Source organism: Notamacropus eugenii, chromosome 2, assembly GCF_028372415.1.
Source record: "Notamacropus eugenii isolate mMacEug1 chromosome 2, mMacEug1.pri_v2, whole genome shotgun sequence".
Taxonomy (NCBI): domain Eukaryota; kingdom Metazoa; phylum Chordata; class Mammalia; order Diprotodontia; family Macropodidae; genus Notamacropus; species Notamacropus eugenii.
Window position 1 is genome coordinate 328,405,148 of NC_092873.1, and position 19,349 is coordinate 328,424,496.

Below are 19,349 nucleotides of genomic sequence, written 5' to 3' on the forward strand. Positions count from 1 at the left end.
ACCTCACAGACATCAGAGGGGAGGGTAAGATAACATCTTAAAAACCATTTTTCTCCTAGGACTGAACAGAAGCTTTCCTCCCTAAGCCTTCTCTATTCTTAATGAGTACAGTATCTTCCCTAATGAAGGGAAAAAAAAAACCCAAACCCAAAGCTGATGAATGCCTGCTCTCCTGTGTTTTCTGCAGCCCTCTTTGCGCCAGAGAGAACTCCTACTTCATATTTGTCCTTCCTTCCATTCTACCCCTCAGAATTAGGGATGCCAAAGCAGGAAAGTAAAGAACTAATTATTTTAGGGAAACATCCCCCAGGGCCCAGCCCACAGCTCAGCTACCATTGCAAAGCAACAGCTGGTTGGTTGTTGAACTGGATCCAAATCCTGGGAATTCACAGCTATTAATAACTGAGTTGGCTCAATCTCATTTGCATTTCATTATGATGCAGGAATTCCCTAGTATTACATCCCTGGGCAAATGAGAAGAGCTTAGCTTAATCAGAGCACAGTTTCTCCAGTTAAAGGACAGATCCTGAGAGAGTTCATGGAAACCTTGGTAACAGGACCCAGTCCTTTCCGCAGTGGAAGAACAGTCCAATTCAGTTGGGGATTCAGCATCACAGGGATTGGGAGAGTAGGAAGGGGTGGAAGTTCACTAACCAATGGGGAATGAACAGGATTGGATGGGAGAAGGTCTGCTGATGAAGGCAAGTGAGTAGTTTGAGGGTATACTTCTCTTTGAAACATCTGACTATTCCCTTGGCACTTATACTTGGTCACTACACTCAATGAATCAGCCTTTGGGCATTTTCCAACTTTTATTCACAACAACGTAGGCCAAACGAGAGGACTTTAGTTTGGGAAAGGAATTGAAGTGTTAAGGGAGGAATTTTGTGGAAAATCAATACCCAAATATTCACAGCAAGACTTTTTTGTGGTAGCATAAAACTTAAAGCCGAGTGGCCACCAATCAGAGAAATACCTAAACAAAGGGAGGGATATGAATGTAATGGAATATTAATGTGGTATAAAAAATTATGAATATGAGAAATTCAGAGAAACAAGAGACTACATATAAACTGGGGCATATAAAGTAAGTAGAAGCAAGAGGACATGCACAGTTATTAGATAGATACAGAGATACATAGGCATTTATTAAGCTACTATTATGTTAATCTGTGACAGGTACCGTTCCAGATTACAAACATAGGAAAGACAAAGTCTCTCTTGAGGACAATTGGAGAAACAACCCCAAGTAGTTAGGCTAGTTTTTCCTTTTGAAGTATTGAAATTATTCTCAAGACTTAATTGGTTGAATGAACTAAGGCTAGGAGTAGTGGCATACCTTCCTGGTAGACTAAATGAAAAGAAAAAAGCCATCCCATGAAGAGTCTCCTTGGAGAGACTCCTCCTCTCTGGCTTCTGACCAGCACACCATCATGGCCAACCAAGAAGAAAGGAAGATCCGCATAAATGGATCCATCATGTTCCTGTTGAATGTTCTTTCTCTGCAATAGCTAAATAAAGCTCATTTTGTTAACTGTTAGATGATCTACAAATGTCTCATTTCATTTCAACAACAAATCTGAAGTACTAGACCAGTCTAAGGCAGGTCTGGCCTATAAGAAGAAGGAAGTATCATTTTGGCATCTTAGAAACATGGGTAAATATGTTTCTAACATATTTAGAATATATGTTCTATATTATAATTATATTATTCTATATTGTTCTACGTTATAATTACATTATTAAGATTATTACTTTGTTGCCAGAAGTCAGTGGTCTACAGGTCATTGATTATATGATGACAATAAACCAGGGTCACTGGTAGTACTGAAAAATCTCCCTGACTTTCTGGATATAATTCTCAATTGTTTTCCAAAATGGATGGACCAATTCACAACTCCCCCTAACACTGTAATAGTGTGCCTGCTTTCCCTCAATCCATCTAACAACTGTCATTTTCCATTTCTTTTCGTTTTTTACCTTTGTTTATCTGAGAGTCATGAGGCAGAACTTCAAAATTGCTTTAACTTGCATTTTTCAAATTATTAATGGTTTGAAACCATTTTTCATATGTCTATTGATATCTTAGACTTATTCTTTTGAAAACAACCTATTGCCTATTTATTAGGAAATGTCTATCATTTTTTATGTTTTAATCTGTTCCCCATATGTCTGGGACATCAGATCTTTATCAGAGAAACTAGCTACAAAGATTTTTTTCCTTGTTTCCTTCTAATTTTAACTTTGTTGGTTTAGTTTGTTCACAATTTTTCAAATTCCCTACAATCAAAATTGTTGATTTTATCTTCTGTGATCTTCTCTGTCCTTTGTGAGCTCTTCCCCCATCGATAAATATGAAAAAACATTTCTTCCTTGTTTCTCTAATTTGTTTATGTCATACTTTGCGTCTAATTCATGTATCTATTTGACATTTATCTTCGTATATGGTGTGAAGTGTTGGTCTGTACTTAATTCTGCTTTCCAATTTTCCTAATTTTTTTTGTCAAATGGTGGTTTCTTAATCCAGGAGCTGGGATCTTTGGATTTATCTGCCTGTGTTCATACTTCTGCATTCTATGTATCTAATCTTTCCAATAATAAACCTCTCTATTTTTTGAACCAGTACTAAATAGCTTTAATCACTACTTCCTTGTAATATAGTTTGAGACCTACATCCAATATAATAAAAATTACAACAGCATGTAACCTAGTATACAGACTCAGTGCCATATCAATCTAATTACCAAAGGGTCACCTTATAGAACTAAACAAAAAAACCAAGAAACCAAATTCATCTGGAAGAACAAAAGATTGATATCAAAAGACATAATAAAGAAAAAAACTGAGAAGCAAGGGAGACTAGAAGTGCTCATTCTTAAACTCTACCCAAACCGTAATGATCAGAACTATTTGATACTGGTTAAAAAAATAGAAAGATAATTAATGGAAGAAATTAGGTACAGAAGACCCAGAAGTGAGCAGGTATAACATCTTGGTGTTCCATAACCCAATGATATATACTCTAAGAGTTAGAACCTTCTAGCTGACAAAAAGTGCTAGCTAGTAAAACTGGAAAGCAATTTGGGAGAAAGGAAACTTATATCCATATCTTATGCCATATGCCACAACAAGTACCAACTGGATACCTGACCTAGATATAAGAAAGCATAATATAAGACAATCAAAGGAGTAGAGGAGATAACTTTATTGAGAAGAACACGTTGTTGGGTTTTTTTTGCTATAGCAAAGAATTATAAAGGGGGTTCCCATCAACTGGAGAATGGCTGAGCAAAATATGGCATATAAATATAATGGAACTTTACTGCACTGCAAGAAATAACCAAAGGGACAGTTTCAGAAAAACCTGAGAAGACTTATATGAACTGATGCAAAATGATGTTAGGAGAAGCAGGAGAACAATTTGCACAACTACAATGCTGAAAAGGAAAAAAAAATGGACAAACAAGAATTTTGATCAATACCAATGACCATCACAATTCCTGAAGAATTACAATGCTCAAGCATGTTTGCTATCTCTTCAGAGAGATGTAAAACTCTAGACATGCAGAAGAGATTTTTAGACATCGCCAAAGTATGGATTTGTTTTGTTTGATGATGGTACTTTCTTGGAAGGGAGGAATTTGTATTTGTTTGGAGGAGAGACTAGTGATGCTAATAACAGAAAAAAGAAGAGTTTTTAAAAAAAAATGCAATAGAAAGAATGGAAGGAAGTCCAGAAAAGCTGAACAGTTTTGGAATTAATTTGTTGAACTTATTATATAGTTTTCAAAAAATGCTTATGATAGAGATTTAATACACTGTTCTCCTTTTCTGTTCTGCATAAATGTAAATGTTCATGTTTGATGATGTTTGTCAAGTTTAGAATAACAAAAATATAAAATCCCAGGGGAAAAAAATTGGAGGCCCAACTATTTTCTTTCCTATCAATGCTGTCATTTGATTGAAGGAACAAAAAGAAGTCCTCTGACATTTAATACAGGATTTAATCTTAATGTCATTTTCATTAGGGAGTGGGGTGGGGAGATGAGGTAGGAGAATCAAGGAACATGGCTGGTGCCCAAACAGCATCAGGAACCAATACTGGAAAAACAGGAAGATGACAGCGAAGCAGAGATGACTTCATTATTAGTCAAACATGCAACAAGAAAAGGCAGTCCTTAAACTTTCAAAGTAAAATAAAAGTTTCAGGGTTTTTCCAATATGCTGAGAAGACAAATTCATCAAGTAATTTAGCTAGTACACTGAGCAAAAGATGGTCATCCCTTTTCTCCAGTTGAATTCAACCCGAGCAGGCTATGTGTGAAATATTCCTTGAAAAACATTCACATTTTATAGCCTATATCACACTGCATGCTGTCTTGGGGAGGCAGATGGAAAGGGTGGGGAAAAAAATTAGAACTCAAAATCTTATACAAGTGAATGTTGAAAACTAAAGATTAATAATTAATTAACTGAACAAAAAAAAAAAAGCGAATACAGAGAGGCAAAAAAAAATTCACATTTGATCAAGAAGTCCCTAAAGGAGGGAAAATAGCTGCTGGGACTCACCTGCTGAGATACACCCGCTTCTCTGTGAACTGTCCATTGCCATGGTTAGGGTCTTCAAAGGGCTCATTCTGGACAACCTCCACCCCTTCCCCACGGTCACTCTGTTCATGGCTGTGCTTGCTGATCATGTACAGTTGTCCTATCTTGTACTGCAAAGTAAAAAGAAATAGACAAGTTAAGTCACTGCGTTTCATCAATATCTAGCCAGGAAACAAGTCTTTACAAAATACTTACTATGTGCCTGTCACTGTGCTAAGTGCTTTTTACAAATACGATCTCATTTGATCCTCACACCAGCTCTCTGAAGGAAGGGCTATTATCATCCTCACTTTGCAGCTGAGGGAACTGAGGTTTAGAGAGAGAGGTTAAATAAATGGTCCAGGGTCACACAGCTAGCATAATGATAGCACTTTAAGGCTGGCAAAGTGTTTTCCCTTTGTTCTCTCATTTAATTCTCATCAACAACCATGAACAGAGGAATTCAAATGTTTCTAGAAAGTTAGCCACACATCCTTCAACTGATCTCTGTATATGGCCACGAAGGTTGAAGACTGGAGGCAGATGAGTTCTGTTTTAGGGTAGGATGGTGGTAGACAGAGCACAGCTTGGAACCCCCCTTTTCACAGTGACAATGACAGTGTCACATAGAGGCATATATGTGACGTTATACAAGTCACTTAATTTTGTTGAGGCTCTTTTTCTAGGTATATAACACACAGAGATCAGACTATATGATATTTAGCGTACTGATCAATTCCAAAACCCATGATCTTAGATTTTCTGAGTTACATTTCCATGCAGAGGAATCCCAGATCTATACATCCAGCTCTACAATCTCTCCCAAACTCCAGTCTCATATCACCAACCATCTACTGGGCATTCGGGGTTGGGTTTTTTTTTTAAATTAAATTTTGCTTTATTTTCAAACAAGTACCTGCCTTTTCTCCCACATGCCTTTCCCCTCGACCCTTAACTCCTACTGAAAAGCAAGAAAAACAAAACCACTGTTATAAACATGTAGTCAACCAAAATAAATTCCCACATCGGCAATGTCCAATGTTTCCATCTACTTATCAGACATTTTGAGCTGGATGTCCCATAGGCATCTTAAACTCAGCATGTTCAAAACAGAATTCACTATCTTTCTGTCAAAACACACTCCTTTTCTAAACTTGCCTATTTGGGTTGAAGACACAATGAACCTTCCAGACACCTAGACTTGAAACTACAGCACCAACCTGTTGTGAGGGAAATCTGAAATAACTGATGAGACAAAGGTTTGAACTTCTGAGAATATTGCTTTACTGGCAAAGCACACAGTTGCAAAACAAATCAAGACCTGGCTCCCCCAGCTAGTACTGGACTCTGAATACTGGGGGAAATAGATTTTTATGCATTAAAAGCAAACAGTTAACAGGATATAAACTAGGATACAAGACTGGTTAATATGATTTCTAATTGGAGAAAAGATCAGGGAATTTCTGAGTTGGGGGGGCAGGGAGATGAGCAAGTTTGGGGAGTTGGAAGGTGGGAGAGGGAGCAGGTAGACTTTCCCAGATGTAAAACATGATGTCACTCAACTGCCACAATTAGCAAGCAGGTAGAATTTACTGCAAAATGAAATTTCATTCTCAAAATGGAGTCCATTTTACAAGATGGAGTTTGTTTGATTCACAGAATTATCACAATTCTTTCAATACTTGACTGCTCCCTCCTTCTCACCCAACATATTCAGTAAGTTGCCAAATTTTACTTTCTATCACCACAATATCTCTCATAGACATACACTTCCCTCAACTCATAAGTCACATCTTAGTTCAGGCCTTCATTACTTGTTTACCAGACTATCATCACAGTCTACTAATTGATCTCCTTGCCTGAAGACTATCTCCAACTCACATTCCACATAGTCACCAAAGTGATTTTCCTAAAGCACAGCTCTGATCATGTCATATCAACTACTCAAACTCCAAAGATTCTCTAATACTTATAGCGTCAAATAAAAACTTTTTTTTAAACTTTGAAGCTCTTCACAATGTGGGCCCTTTCTACTCTAAAAGGGATAATTAAGGAAGATCTTCTGATCTGCTCTGGTTAATACACTTCCCATGGATGGGACAGCTAGGTGGATAGAGATAGGGTGCAGTGGATAGAGCACCAGTACAGGAGTCAGGAGGACCTGAGTTCAAATCTCACCTCAGACACTTGACTCACTAGTGGTGTGACCTTGGGCAAGTCACTTAACCCCAAGTGCCTCATCCTGGGTCATCTCCAGTCATCCTGATGAATATCTGGTCACTGGATTCAGATGGCTCTGGAGGAGAAGTGAGGTTGGTGACTTGCATAGCCTTCCCTCACTCAAAACAAAGTCAAGTGCAAGTCATGTCGTCATTTCTCTGATGGCATGGTCTTCTTTGGCTACGAAGGATAAGCACGCGCGCACACACACACACTTCCCATGGATATTAATATGTCTTGGTCCTTTCTAGCGGTCCATAATTAGACCTCTTTCAATGAGATGTGTGCTATGGCCCCTGATTCAGAAAGAAATACCCACTCATTAGTCAACTTCTGCATTCCCACAGATAACAGCCATCAGGATCTCTCTGGGTTATAAATTTGGGTATGGGAAACATCAAATGAGTAAAAGCTGCTGAATGATGACCACAGAGGAAGAGTATAGAAAAGACAAAGGAAGGCGGTCTATGCCTTAATGAAACTCCCATTCTCCTAAGAGAAACAACAATTAGATAGATAAGCAAACATAAAATATATTTGTTGTTTAGTCATTTCAGTCATATGCAACTCTTCATGACCCCATTTGGGGTTTTCTTGGCAAAGATACTACAGTGGTTTGCCATTTCCTTCTCCAGTTCATTTTACAGATGAGGAACTAAAGCATAGAGGGTTCAGTGACTTGCCCAGGATCATACAGCTATTAAGTGTCTGAGGACAGATTTGAACTCAGGAAGATCATTCTTCTTGATTCTAGGTCTGGCACTCTATCCACTATGCGACCTAGCTGCCCCATTATGTGTGTGTGTGTGTGTGTGTGTGTGTGTGTGTATGTACGTATGTATGTATGTATGTATACATATACATATATATATGTATATGAAATAATTATTTTGGAAGGGAGACAGTGGAACCAGTAAAGGCCTTAAGGCAGATGGTGGCATTACCCTAGAGATTCAGGAAAGCCAGTGGTGCCTCCCTCTAGAGGGAGAGGACTCTGGGCATGGGGAAAGTCTGTGCAAAGGCCAGAAGTAGGAAATGGAACATCCCATATAGAGCACAGCAAGTAGGCCATTTTGGCTGGAATAGAACAGTGAGTGGGTGAGTAATGTAAATTGAAGAACCTACTAAGATCCTTTCTAGACCAAAGACTCTGGGGGAGTCAAGACATGTTTAGACTCAAGGAGAAGGACACCAGACTTCAGGTGGCTCTTAGCCAATCACAAAAGGAATGAAATTAGGAGAAACATATACCCCTTGTTACTGGGTGTAAGAGAAAAATAAATTTTTAAATGAGTGGATGTGAACAAAAATGAATAAAAAACTGAATATAGTTCTGGAAAAGTAAATAAAAAATCATAAATAGTTCTGAAACTATAAGGTGGCAACAAGGGTGATTGGAACATTCATGCTGAAAAAGTCTCGTTTCCATATATTCTTGAAGAATTGCCATCAACACAGACTAGAACAGATGATGTGAAAGAAAAAGCAAGGCCAAGGAAGAAAGCAAAAAGCTATGGATATTAGTAGTTATTGTCCCCTGTTGTCATAGTAACTGGAAATAGGCCCTAAGGGGCTGGCATAGGATGGGGGGGAGGATACAGAAAGGGGGGTGGTTGAAGGCAGAGACAGGATACAAAGAAAAAGAGAAGAAAAATGAAAATAAAATGTATTTTTAAAACAGCTGAAGAAATACTAAAAAGAACATGGGACTTGAAGTCAAGAGACTTGGGTTTGAATTCCATTTCTAATACTCATTTTTGACCGTTTGTACAAGCGATTTAACCTCTATGACTGATCTTTAGGTTCCCCACCTGTAAGATGAGAATAGGATTGATTTGAAGAAGCTTCATAAATCTTATAATAAGTAACTTGTTGATTGAAGTGTATGTGTGTGTATGTATGTGAACACACATACATATGCATGTGTGTATATTACATGTGCACGTATATTATCATATATTTATATATATGTGCAAGTTATTGTTTCATACCTAGTGTACATGTGTTAAATATTCTTTTTTCTTTTTCCCTCAAAGATCAAGGCTTCCTAGAAAAGAATAATTCACTCTGTAAACAAACACATGCTGAAAAACAAGTAAAAGTTACTCAGCTGCCCTGTGAATTGGAGATCTGTGAACAACTGAAATAGATACCACTGAAACAAAATCGAAACAGAGTCCCAGAAGTAAGCTGCTAAAGTCTAGGTTCCAATAGATATATATGAAAATAGATAGGTAGACAGACAAAATCAATGAAGTGTCTAGGGCTGTTGCCCTGACCTAAAAGACCAACTATTTTTGCCATCAGATGAACACATCGAGCCAAATCACCCCAGAAAGGATATGTCATGTATTCACAAGGGTATTGTTTTTGTAGTACCAAGAAATGAAAATAAAATGAGTACTCACGGATAAGGAAATGGATACGTGAACGTCATGGAATATTGTAGAGCAGCATGAAATGATAAAAATAAGAAATTTGTAGAAAGAGGAAGTTTTATATGAACTGACAAGAACACCATGCACAGTAACTACAACAATGAGAAAGAAATGATGCTAAAAGACAGCCGAACTCTGAGTAACTAAAAACAAACAGTGATCCTAGAGAACAGATTACAGAAACATATGTCTCTTTTCTCCTCAGGGCAAAATGTTGTGGATAATGCCATAGTAAGTCTTTAAGGGAATGATCTTACTCAACTGTTTTCCACGAAATCACAGAATTGAAGAGTTGGAAGGGTCCTACCTCAGTAGCCACCTAGTCTAAGCCACACACAAGAAAAGAATCTCTATCCTAAAAACTTGACAAATAGTCGCTCTGCTTCTGTTTAAAGACTTTCAGGGACAAGGAACCTACCAACTTCCACTTTTAGATAGTTGTAATTGTGATAAGAAGGTTCCTTTCACTCTAAATTTGTCCTTTTCTGCAGCTTCCTTTCCTGGTTCTTCCCTGTGGGGTCAGATAGAAGTATTAAGCAACTACTTTCCCTGCTGTCAGTTACTGAGCTACCATTCAATCTACCCCAAAGAAGAAATGCTTCTTTCATCCTTCTTACTCACCCCAATATAGTCTTTTTTTGCTATCCTTAGCTTCCCTTGCCAGCCTCAGCTCATTCTTGAACATGAGCACCTCTGACAGAATCAAATCTTGTTCCTCTATTTCTGCACATTTTTTTAAAAATACAAGTTGGTTGGGTTAGTTCCCAACCTATTTTTAAAATAACTCCCATTTTTCATTCTCACTGGAATGATTTCTCTTTTATATCTTCAGAATTTCATTTTTAAGCATATCCCATTCCTCCTGGGATGACTTCTCCAGTAGAATTTTAGTCCATATGATCCTACATGTCTTTCCTTTGAACCTTTTGAAACTTGCTTTCTCAAAATCTAAAACACATGTCAGACTACATACACCAGCTTTCCTCTCTTCTTGGAGAAGGAAATGGTAAACTATTCCAGTATTTTTGCCACAAAAACCCCAAATGGAGTCACAAAAAGTAGGATACAACTGAAAAGACTCAACAACAGCAATCACAAACTCTAGGATGGAGATATCATCTCCCTCACCTCTGGGTTCCCATCATTTCCATCCCAATAACCATACCTCCTGTTTATTAAGAACCAGATCCAGAACAAAACTCTTCCTTTTTGGTTCCTCCATGATTTGAAAAATGAAATTTTTATTGGAGAAAATAAAAGAGATGTTGGCTCTGGTAAAACTCCAACATATGTCTGGATAACCAAAGTCTCTTCTTGCTCCTCTATATTCCTCTGTATCAGACTATAAACCTAATTGCCCAATTCTTCATCCATTTCTTTCTGTCCAGATGGTCTATAGCCTATGTCAATGACAAAGTCTTTTCTGTTTTGCCTTCTGTTGTCTTTTCACTGAAATGTTTCCTACCTGGATTCTCCCTTCTGATTCCTAGATTTTCTTCCATTAGTACATTTTAATATAGAATTAATTAGAAGGAAGGAAGGAAGGAAGGAAGGAAAGGTACATCCATGAAACACTTAATAAAGAACAGAAGAGAATAGGAGAAAGTACAGATGAAGAAAAATACAACCAGAGCTACTTTGGGCAGGTAGGTGGCACAATTAGGAAGTCTTAAGTTCAGATTTTATCTGACACTTCCTAGATGTGTTATTGTTTAGTCCTTCAGTACTGCCCGACTCTTCTTGACCCTATATTGGGTTTTCTTGGCAAAGATACTGGAAAGGTTTGACATTTCCTTCTCCAGTAGATTAAGGCAGACAAAGGTTAAGTGACTTGCCCAACAGTCATACAGCCACTATGAGTTTGAGCCCGAATTTAAACTCAGGTTTTCCTGATTCCAGGCCCAGTACTCTATCCACTCAGCCAACCAGCTACCTCTAGATATGTGACCCTGACCAAGGCACTCTGTGACACTTCCCCCCACCCCAACCCCATCCCCCATCCATGTTGTTGTGATGACAAAATGAGATGATACTTGTTAAGTGCTTTGCAAACTTTAAAGTGGTTTATAAATGTTTGCAATTATTATTATTGATTACTATATCTATTTTTAATGAAGTATGTATAACAAATTCCTAGACAACCCTCCTTTTTTCTGTTCTTTGTATATAGAAATATTCATGTTTATTTAGTTTATAATAAGAAAAAAAGTCACACAAATGCAGGGAAGCTTGAGTAACTGGCACCATTCGCCTGTGGTACTTCCTTTTCAGAAGAGGTGATGGAAAAATGCATGCATGAGCAGTAACATTCAGAAGAAACAAATTCAGTTCACAGTAGTAGTCAAGGAAGAACCCTGTGACCTCATCTTAGGATGCTGCAGTGGCAGTGAAAAGGGGTGGGGTGGGGGTGGCCTCCTGGCTTTATTTTCCCCTTTTAGAAAGGAGTGATGCCATTTTAGAATCAGCCTCCAAGTCACTGTTAAATGAACGGCCACATCTAACTCCTTTGTTTTGCCTTCCCATACCCCAGTTTTAATGTGAAGTCAACCAAAAGACAAGCTGAGTTCTCCTCCCTATCTCAGACTCCCAAGGCCAAGGACAGACTAGCAGATTAGAAAGTCTCTGTCTCCCCTCCCCTGAAACTAAATGAATCACAAATAGCCCCCAAGGTCAATGAGTGACTGGTCATGACCCCTCATGATTGTTTGTTTCCTACATGCTGTAAATACTGTGGGAAATGGGTTGTGTTCAGAAACCCATTCGTCCCACCAAGGCACACTTCTCTGTGCCTTGTCCCTTACTAAGCTTGTAAATTAAATTCAGCCTTTTACTTGACTATTATTCCAAATAGTAATCAAATAGATTTTCTTCTATGACAGTTTTGACATTACTGATAATTCTTGCAGCTTGCAGGAAGCATACAACACAGACTGGCCAAGGAACAAAAGACCCACCAGTCTTAATTTAATAATGTCAATGTGAAATTGACAGACTGACTAACTCACATCCCCTAGACACAGGGATGGAGTCAGTGATGCTGAAAGCAAAGGGAAACTCATCCTTAGCAAATGAGAGAGACAGCAGGACCTTTATGGCTGCCATCCTTTCCTTTACTCCCCCTTTAGGAGAACCCATCTGAGAAGTTGACCATTCAGTTGCCAGAGGGAGGGGAGAGCAATAATTAAGAGGTTGCACTCTTAGACATGAATAATTGCTTCTAAAGCCTGCAAACCAAGGTTGTGGTCAGCAGGAATGGCTAGTGATCAGTGGCTATTTTCTAACTCAGGAGCAGTAAGCCTACTGTATAATCTCTTTAAAAGAGATATATCTTCATTTTTTTCCTTGTAACTTTTTATTCTATTTCTTATAATCCATCCTCCCTCCATCCATTATTTAATATATAAATCCTATCTAAAGCAACGACAAAAATCCACAACCCCAATTATTCTCTCTCCCTAGACAACATATGTCAACTAGTTGAAGGCAAAAGCTCTCATGGTCTTATCCCTTATTCTGTACGCTAGGCCTTATCTCTAGTAACTAAGCACAGTGCCTCAAACTTGATATGTAATAATAATAGTTAGCATTTTAAGGTTTGCAAAATGCTTTACCTGTAATATCTCATTTGATTTTCACAAAAACCTTGGAAGGGAAGTGCTAGTATTATCTGTACTTTGTAGATGAGGAAACTGAGGCAGAGAGAGGTTAAATGTCTTGCCCACAGTCACAGAGCTAGTGAGTGAGGAAGTATCTGAACTCACAACTTTCACACTCCAAGTCCAGCTCTTTAACCATTATGCTACCTAAATTTATTGTACGAATGGCCCACATCTGATTGAGCATCTTCAATATGGTGATGGGGCAATGAAATTAATGATGCCATTCCAAAGATTCTGAAGGATCCTAAGCTGCTGCTGGACATTTTCCTTGTGATATCTACTGACATCTCCAATTCAACCTATCCCAAACTTCCCTAACTAATTCCTGACTTCCCTCAAGAAGTCATCCAGACTCAAAACTTTTATAGTCAAACTTTGATGTTTTCCATTCCTGCCCCGCAGAGGCAGCTATGAGGTACAATGGACAGAGGTCTGGGCTTGGAGGAAGACATGAATTCAGATCCAGTCTGACACTATTAACTTGAGTAACACGTCTGCCTCAGTTTCCTCAACTGCAAAATTGAGATATAATAGCACCTCATACCAACAAGTTCACAGGGTTGTTGTGAAGATTAAGAGATAATATTTGTAAAGTATTTAGTACATTGCCTGGCATATAGTAGGTGCTTAATAAATATTTACTGCCTTTTTTCACCCTTTAATCAGCTGCTAGGTCTTATCAATTCTACTCATGTAATTTCTCCTCCATCCTTCCCTGCCTTGCCTTATCTCCTGTCATCACCTTAAATTAAGACCTTCATTAGCTCTGGTCTGCTCTACTAAAATAGCTTCTTAATTGGTTTTTTTTCCCAATTCCAGGCTTTCCCTAGTCTACTCTATCAGACAGACTGCTGCCAGATTCATCTTCAGAAAGTCCAACTTTGAGCATCACAAAACTGCTCAAAACATTTTAATGGCTCCCCACAATGAAACGAAAACTCTTTAGCCTGAAAGATCCTCCCAATATATCCTCAACCTCTTGTAGCCAAGTTTTGGGGAGACTGATTTCTCTGTGGACAGGGTTCTAAGAGTTTCTGAGAAATATAGTCTCAAAGAGTCAGCATTTTTCTCTTATCAGATACTATGGGACCCTCAAATGACATATATTCTGAAATATAGGACTGAAAAAAGTATGTTGTACATGCATTTCAAGGGAGAGAAAAGCAAAAGAGACTAGGATTAGGAAGACAGAGAGAATGAAGAGGGATGGCTAGGTCAGTCATGACTGGTAGGGATAGCAAAGAGGCTCCATCATGGTAGCATTTGTCCACCGAAAGATAGAACAACTGTAACCACAATATGGGCATGACTGATCATTTGGGAACTTTTCCCCTGACTGAGAATTCATACAGAAGAAGAGCTTTTCACCCCTTTACCTCCAGCAAACTTTCTGACAGGATAGATGTTTAATTTGTAGTTTTATGGTTCTTTTAAGTTAGTTACTTACTGTTTTAATTAGTGCTTTAAAGCTGGCTTACCCCAGATGCAAGATTATGATCAGTCATAACTTCTTTCAATTTCGGAATTGTATTATTTGGGAACATAGTGGTGGTTAGAGAGACACAGTGACTGGTATATACAGAGAAACAGTAACCCAAGCCATATGTTTAAAATGTTAGGATTCTAATCTAGTTAGGAGCTCTCAGAAAATGAAAGACAATCTTATTGATATAGATTTTTTTCATATTTTGTATGAATGCCACAAAGTTGGGTCAAAGTACAACCTGGGATTTCCCTGTTCTTAGACTGAAGTGGGTAAGAGGTGATTGCCTATCTAAGAGAAGGCCAGGTTATATGGGATCATGTTCATTGTTTTTTCCTCCTACCCATATGCAGGGATGGAGTTGAAGGCGGTAAGGACAGAGGTGGAACAGTTCAGTAGGAGAAGCTCTCTCCAGACAGCCTACATTCCAAGGGTGAGAGCCAAAATAAAGAGTAAATACCTCCTCCTTGCATTTTAACCTTCGTATTTCAAATGCAAACAGCACAAAGGTTATATCATATCTTCATTTTATCTTATCATAACCCCTAATACATTATATTTTCACACTTTCTTATCTCAGTGTTTCTTCAACAGAAAAATCCTTTACCCATATCTGTCCTCACTGATTTTGTATCAATGCTTCAAGGCCCAGGTCAAACACACTCACTGATGCACCAACAAGCTGTGGTCTTTCCTCTGGATTCTCATAGCTTGAGTTTCTCTTATAGAATTTATCACATCCTGACTTGCACTATAGCTATTTTAAAAGCAAACAGATTAAATAACTACTGCTTAAAATAAGGTAGCTTTAGGAGTTTTACGATGGAAAACAATATATGTAATAAATATAATCATGTGAATAGAAAGAAAATTACAAAACTGAATTCTGATGATCAATTATGTTCCTAAAAGAAAGAAAAAGGAAGGTAAAGTAATAAGCATGTATGTAGCATCTACACGTTCAAGCATTGTATTAGGCGTATTTATAATCTCATTTTATCCTCACAACAACTGTTATTCTCTCCAGTTTACATTTGAAGAAACTGAGGCAAACAGTGGTTAAGTGATTTGCCTAGAGTCCTACCTGGAATGCTTGCCTTCCTGCTCTCCAATCACTGACCTCTCCAGCTTCCTTTAGGTCCCAATTAAATTCCTACCTTGTACAGGAAGATTTCCCTAATCTCTCTTAATTCTAATGCATCCCCTCTATTATTTTCAATTTATTTTCTGTGTAGCTTGCCCTATATTATTTTATATATAATATATATCATATTCATATGTTTCTTTGCTTATCGTATCCCCTATTAAACTGTTAGCTCCCTGAGGTAAGGGATTGTCATTTGCTTCTTTTTTAGTATCCCCAGTGCTTAGCACAGTGCTTAGCATATAGCATGCCCTTGATATATGTTCATTGATCATCACAAAGCTAAGTATCTGAGGCCATATTTGAACTCAGGTCTTCCTGACTCCTGGCCCAGCTCTCTATCTACCACACCACAGAGAGAACATACAACACCCCTCCCTTCTTTGCAGAGGAGGGAAACTTTGTATATAGATTATGCTATGTATATAGAATATTTAATATACTATGAGACTTGATTGATTTTCAAGAACACCATTATTTCTCCTTATTTCATTTTTATTCTTTCTTACAAGGGATGCTTCTCTGAAAAGGACTGAGGGGAGAGATATACTAGAAATAAAAGTGATGTAAAAATAAAAGTCAACAAATTTTAAAAATAAAGTACAGTTCTCTACATGTCATTCCCTCACTCAGTAAACTCCAGTAGCTCCCAATTACCTCCAGGATCAAATATAAAATTATCCATTTGGTGTTCAGAGCTTGTTATCACCACCATCCCTGTCCCATCTTTCAGTCTTCTTACACCTTATACTTACCTACCTAACACATCTTCTGTGATTTGGTGACACCGGCCTCCTTGAACAAGACATTCAGTTTCTGGACCCTAGGCATTTTCACTGGCTCTCTACAGAGCTTGGAACGCTTTCCTTCTTTGTCTTTGTCCAAGGCTTCCTTGAAGTCCCAACAAAATCCTCTCTTCTATAGGAAGTCCTTCCCCATGCCCCTTAAATCAAATATCTTCCCTCTATTAATTATCTCCAATTTATCCTGTATATATCTTGTTTGTAAATGGTTGTTTACCCTTTCTCTCTCATTAAACTGTAAGATCCCTGGGAGCAGGAACTATCCTTTGGTTTCCTTGTATCCTAAGATTAGGGATAGTACCTAGCACATAGTAAGGTAAATTTAATAGGTGTTTATTGACTGGCTACATGATTATCGCCATATGATATAGTGTGAATGTGGCTGAAGGGCTGTCACATGGATCAAGACTTTGGACTTGTTCTGCTTGATCCCAAAGGGCGGAACATGGAAGAATGGGTGCAATATAGAGAAATAGATTTTAACTTTATATTAAGAAATACTAGCTACTTAGACAAAATAGAATGAGCTCCCTGAGAAGCTACTGAAGTTTTGTCACCAGAGGTCTTCAAGAAGGACCTGGATCAGGGGTGGGAATTCTGCAGCCTTGAGCCTTCTAGATTCTTAAATGTAGCCTTTTGACTGAATTCAAATTTTACAAAATTTGGATTCAGTCAAAAGGTTGCATCTAGATCTCAAAGACCACATGTGGCCTCAAGGCCTCAGGTTCCCCACCCCTGAATTCTGGATGAACATTTGTAAAGGATATAGAGGTTCTGAGCTCCCTTCTGACCTCAGTCTAGTGATTCTAATGGCACAGTCATTTTATTTTTTTTAATTATGAATTTTTAAACATTTTTTTATTTTGAATTTTGGATTCCAAATCCTCTTCCTATCCTCAACCCCTCCCACAACTCATTTTGAAGACAAGCAATATTACACCCATTACACCTGTGAAATGATGCAAAATATTCCATATTAGTCATTTAACAAAAAAAAAGAAAGTGAAAAAATTATACTCCAGTCGGCACTTAATTCATCAGTCCTCTCGCTGAAGGTGGATAGCATTTTTTCATTCTGAGTCCTTTGGAATTGGTATTTTATCCCCCTTCACTATACCCCTGAGTGCCAATGTAGCTGAGAAGCATATGTGTGACATAGGGGATCAGCAAAGAAGTGTGGAATTTAATCAAACCAGGATAAATCAAAGTAAAAACTAAAGAAGCTATTTTCCTTGTTAGATAAATCGCTCTTAAAGAGTTTAGATTTTGGATATAACCAAAAAAAAAAAAAGTTTGGGAGAATCAGTGGCATAAGCTTTGATTTTTCAAAAGGTAACCTTTGTTATCTTATTTGAGTTTTGATATCAGTCCTAGGAACTGCTCTCAGTTGGAGCTGTAGAACAATTAAGTTCCAACATTGTCAAATCTATTATTATAATTCCCAGAGTTTAGGTATTCATAATTACTGGCAATCATGATTATAGACAGCTCCATGCTGTAGGCTAAGGCTTAGTACGAGCTATTATCAGAGCAGTCACCCAAAATAATCATCTATGTAGTCAAATCCATAATGTTGAGAGATAGATCTTCCTAGCCTCTCACTGCACTGTTCTTCCTGCAGAACTGAGAAATTTGGGTGATGGCAGGGTTACATAATGCACTCACTTAAGACAAGCTGTTTAATCATGGGTTTGACGCCTGCTTTGTATTTCTACAAACTCTACAATCAGACACCATCAATTTGCTTAATAACTGTTTCATCCTTTAACCTCAGCACATCAAATGAGTTGTTACTAATGTCATTATAAGCTACCCCCCAAGCTGGTACTTGTGATGGTGGTAAGTGAATTCTGAGTGCCAAATACATACCAGATACATACATCTCTGCCCCAAGGATGAACAGGATGGAGAAGTAATTTATTAGCAGGATGTTTCAGGTTTCAGATACACAGATCTATCTGGGAGTGATTTTCCTTTACAATGCCTTTAGTGTTCAATAGAGTGGTATCTGGAGTCCGAGAACTTGAGCTCAAATATGGCCTTAGACACTTTAGAAAGCTTTGTATAATGCTTTGACTATGACACTTTTTAATATCTGTGAGGACCTTGGGCAAATCACTTCATATTCAGTTTCTTCTGGGAAGGGTGGAGAGGGATTCAAAGCCAGTTATCCTGACTCTTGGATATAGGCTCCAAACACTATGATCTTAGGACAACATGTCAAGCACTGTGCTAAGCACTTTAAAAATATTATTTTATTTTCACAATAACCCGTTGAAGAAGGTTCTATTTTTATTCACCTTTTATAGATGAGAAAACTGAGACTTGAAAGAGATTAAGTCACTTGCCCAAGATCAAAGGGCAGCTAGGCTGTAAAGTGGATAGATTTGGAATATGCTAAAAAAAAAAAACAAACCAAAAATGATTAAAATGTCAATACCCAACAAAGATCACATTGCCAGGTATATTCCCCCAAGGAAGTTTAAAAAAAGTCCCATATATATCAAAATACTCCCAGTAGCTTTTGGAAGTGGTAAAGAACTAGAAACAAAGTGGATGCCCAGTGTTTGAGAATGAGCTAAGAGAATTGTAGTATGTGAAGATAATGGAATATTATGCTGTAAGAAACAACAAATAAGAATTCAGAGAAGTAACAAAAGACATACAAAGTGACATAGAATGAAAAAGAATGAAAACAATATTCACAACGACCACAACAATGTAAACAGAAAGAACAAAAACAAACAAAAAAACCATCAAAAAAAGATCTCTGAAACAAAATGTTGTATAATTATAATGACCAAGCCTCCCTCCCTCCCTGAAGAAGAGATGGAAAACATTTTTCTTCCTTCTTCACAGAAGTGTAGAAGATAAGCATGAAATATTACATATACTGCCAGACTCATTTAATGTGTTGCTTAGTTTTATTGAACTGGGTTTTTTCTCCCCTTCATTCTTTCTTTTTTATTGGTTGCAAATGGAATGCTTCTTCGGGTAGGACAGGATTAGAGGTAT

At 37.8% G+C, this 19,349-nt stretch overlaps 1 protein-coding gene across 7 annotated transcripts in view; it reads right to left on the reverse strand.

Annotated features, from left to right (window-relative positions):
• PITPNC1 (phosphatidylinositol transfer protein cytoplasmic 1) overlaps positions 1-19,349 on the reverse strand; it is a 378,124-nt gene that overhangs the window by 213,039 nt on the left and 145,736 nt on the right. For all 7 annotated transcript variants that reach the window (XM_072645459.1, XM_072645460.1, XM_072645455.1 and 4 more), the window contains exon 2: positions 4,570-4,718. In XM_072645459.1, coding sequence (XP_072501560.1) covers positions 4,570-4,678 — 109 coding nt within the window. In that variant the 5' untranslated portion in view covers positions 4,679-4,718. The remainder of the gene's footprint in view (positions 1-4,569; positions 4,719-19,349) is intronic.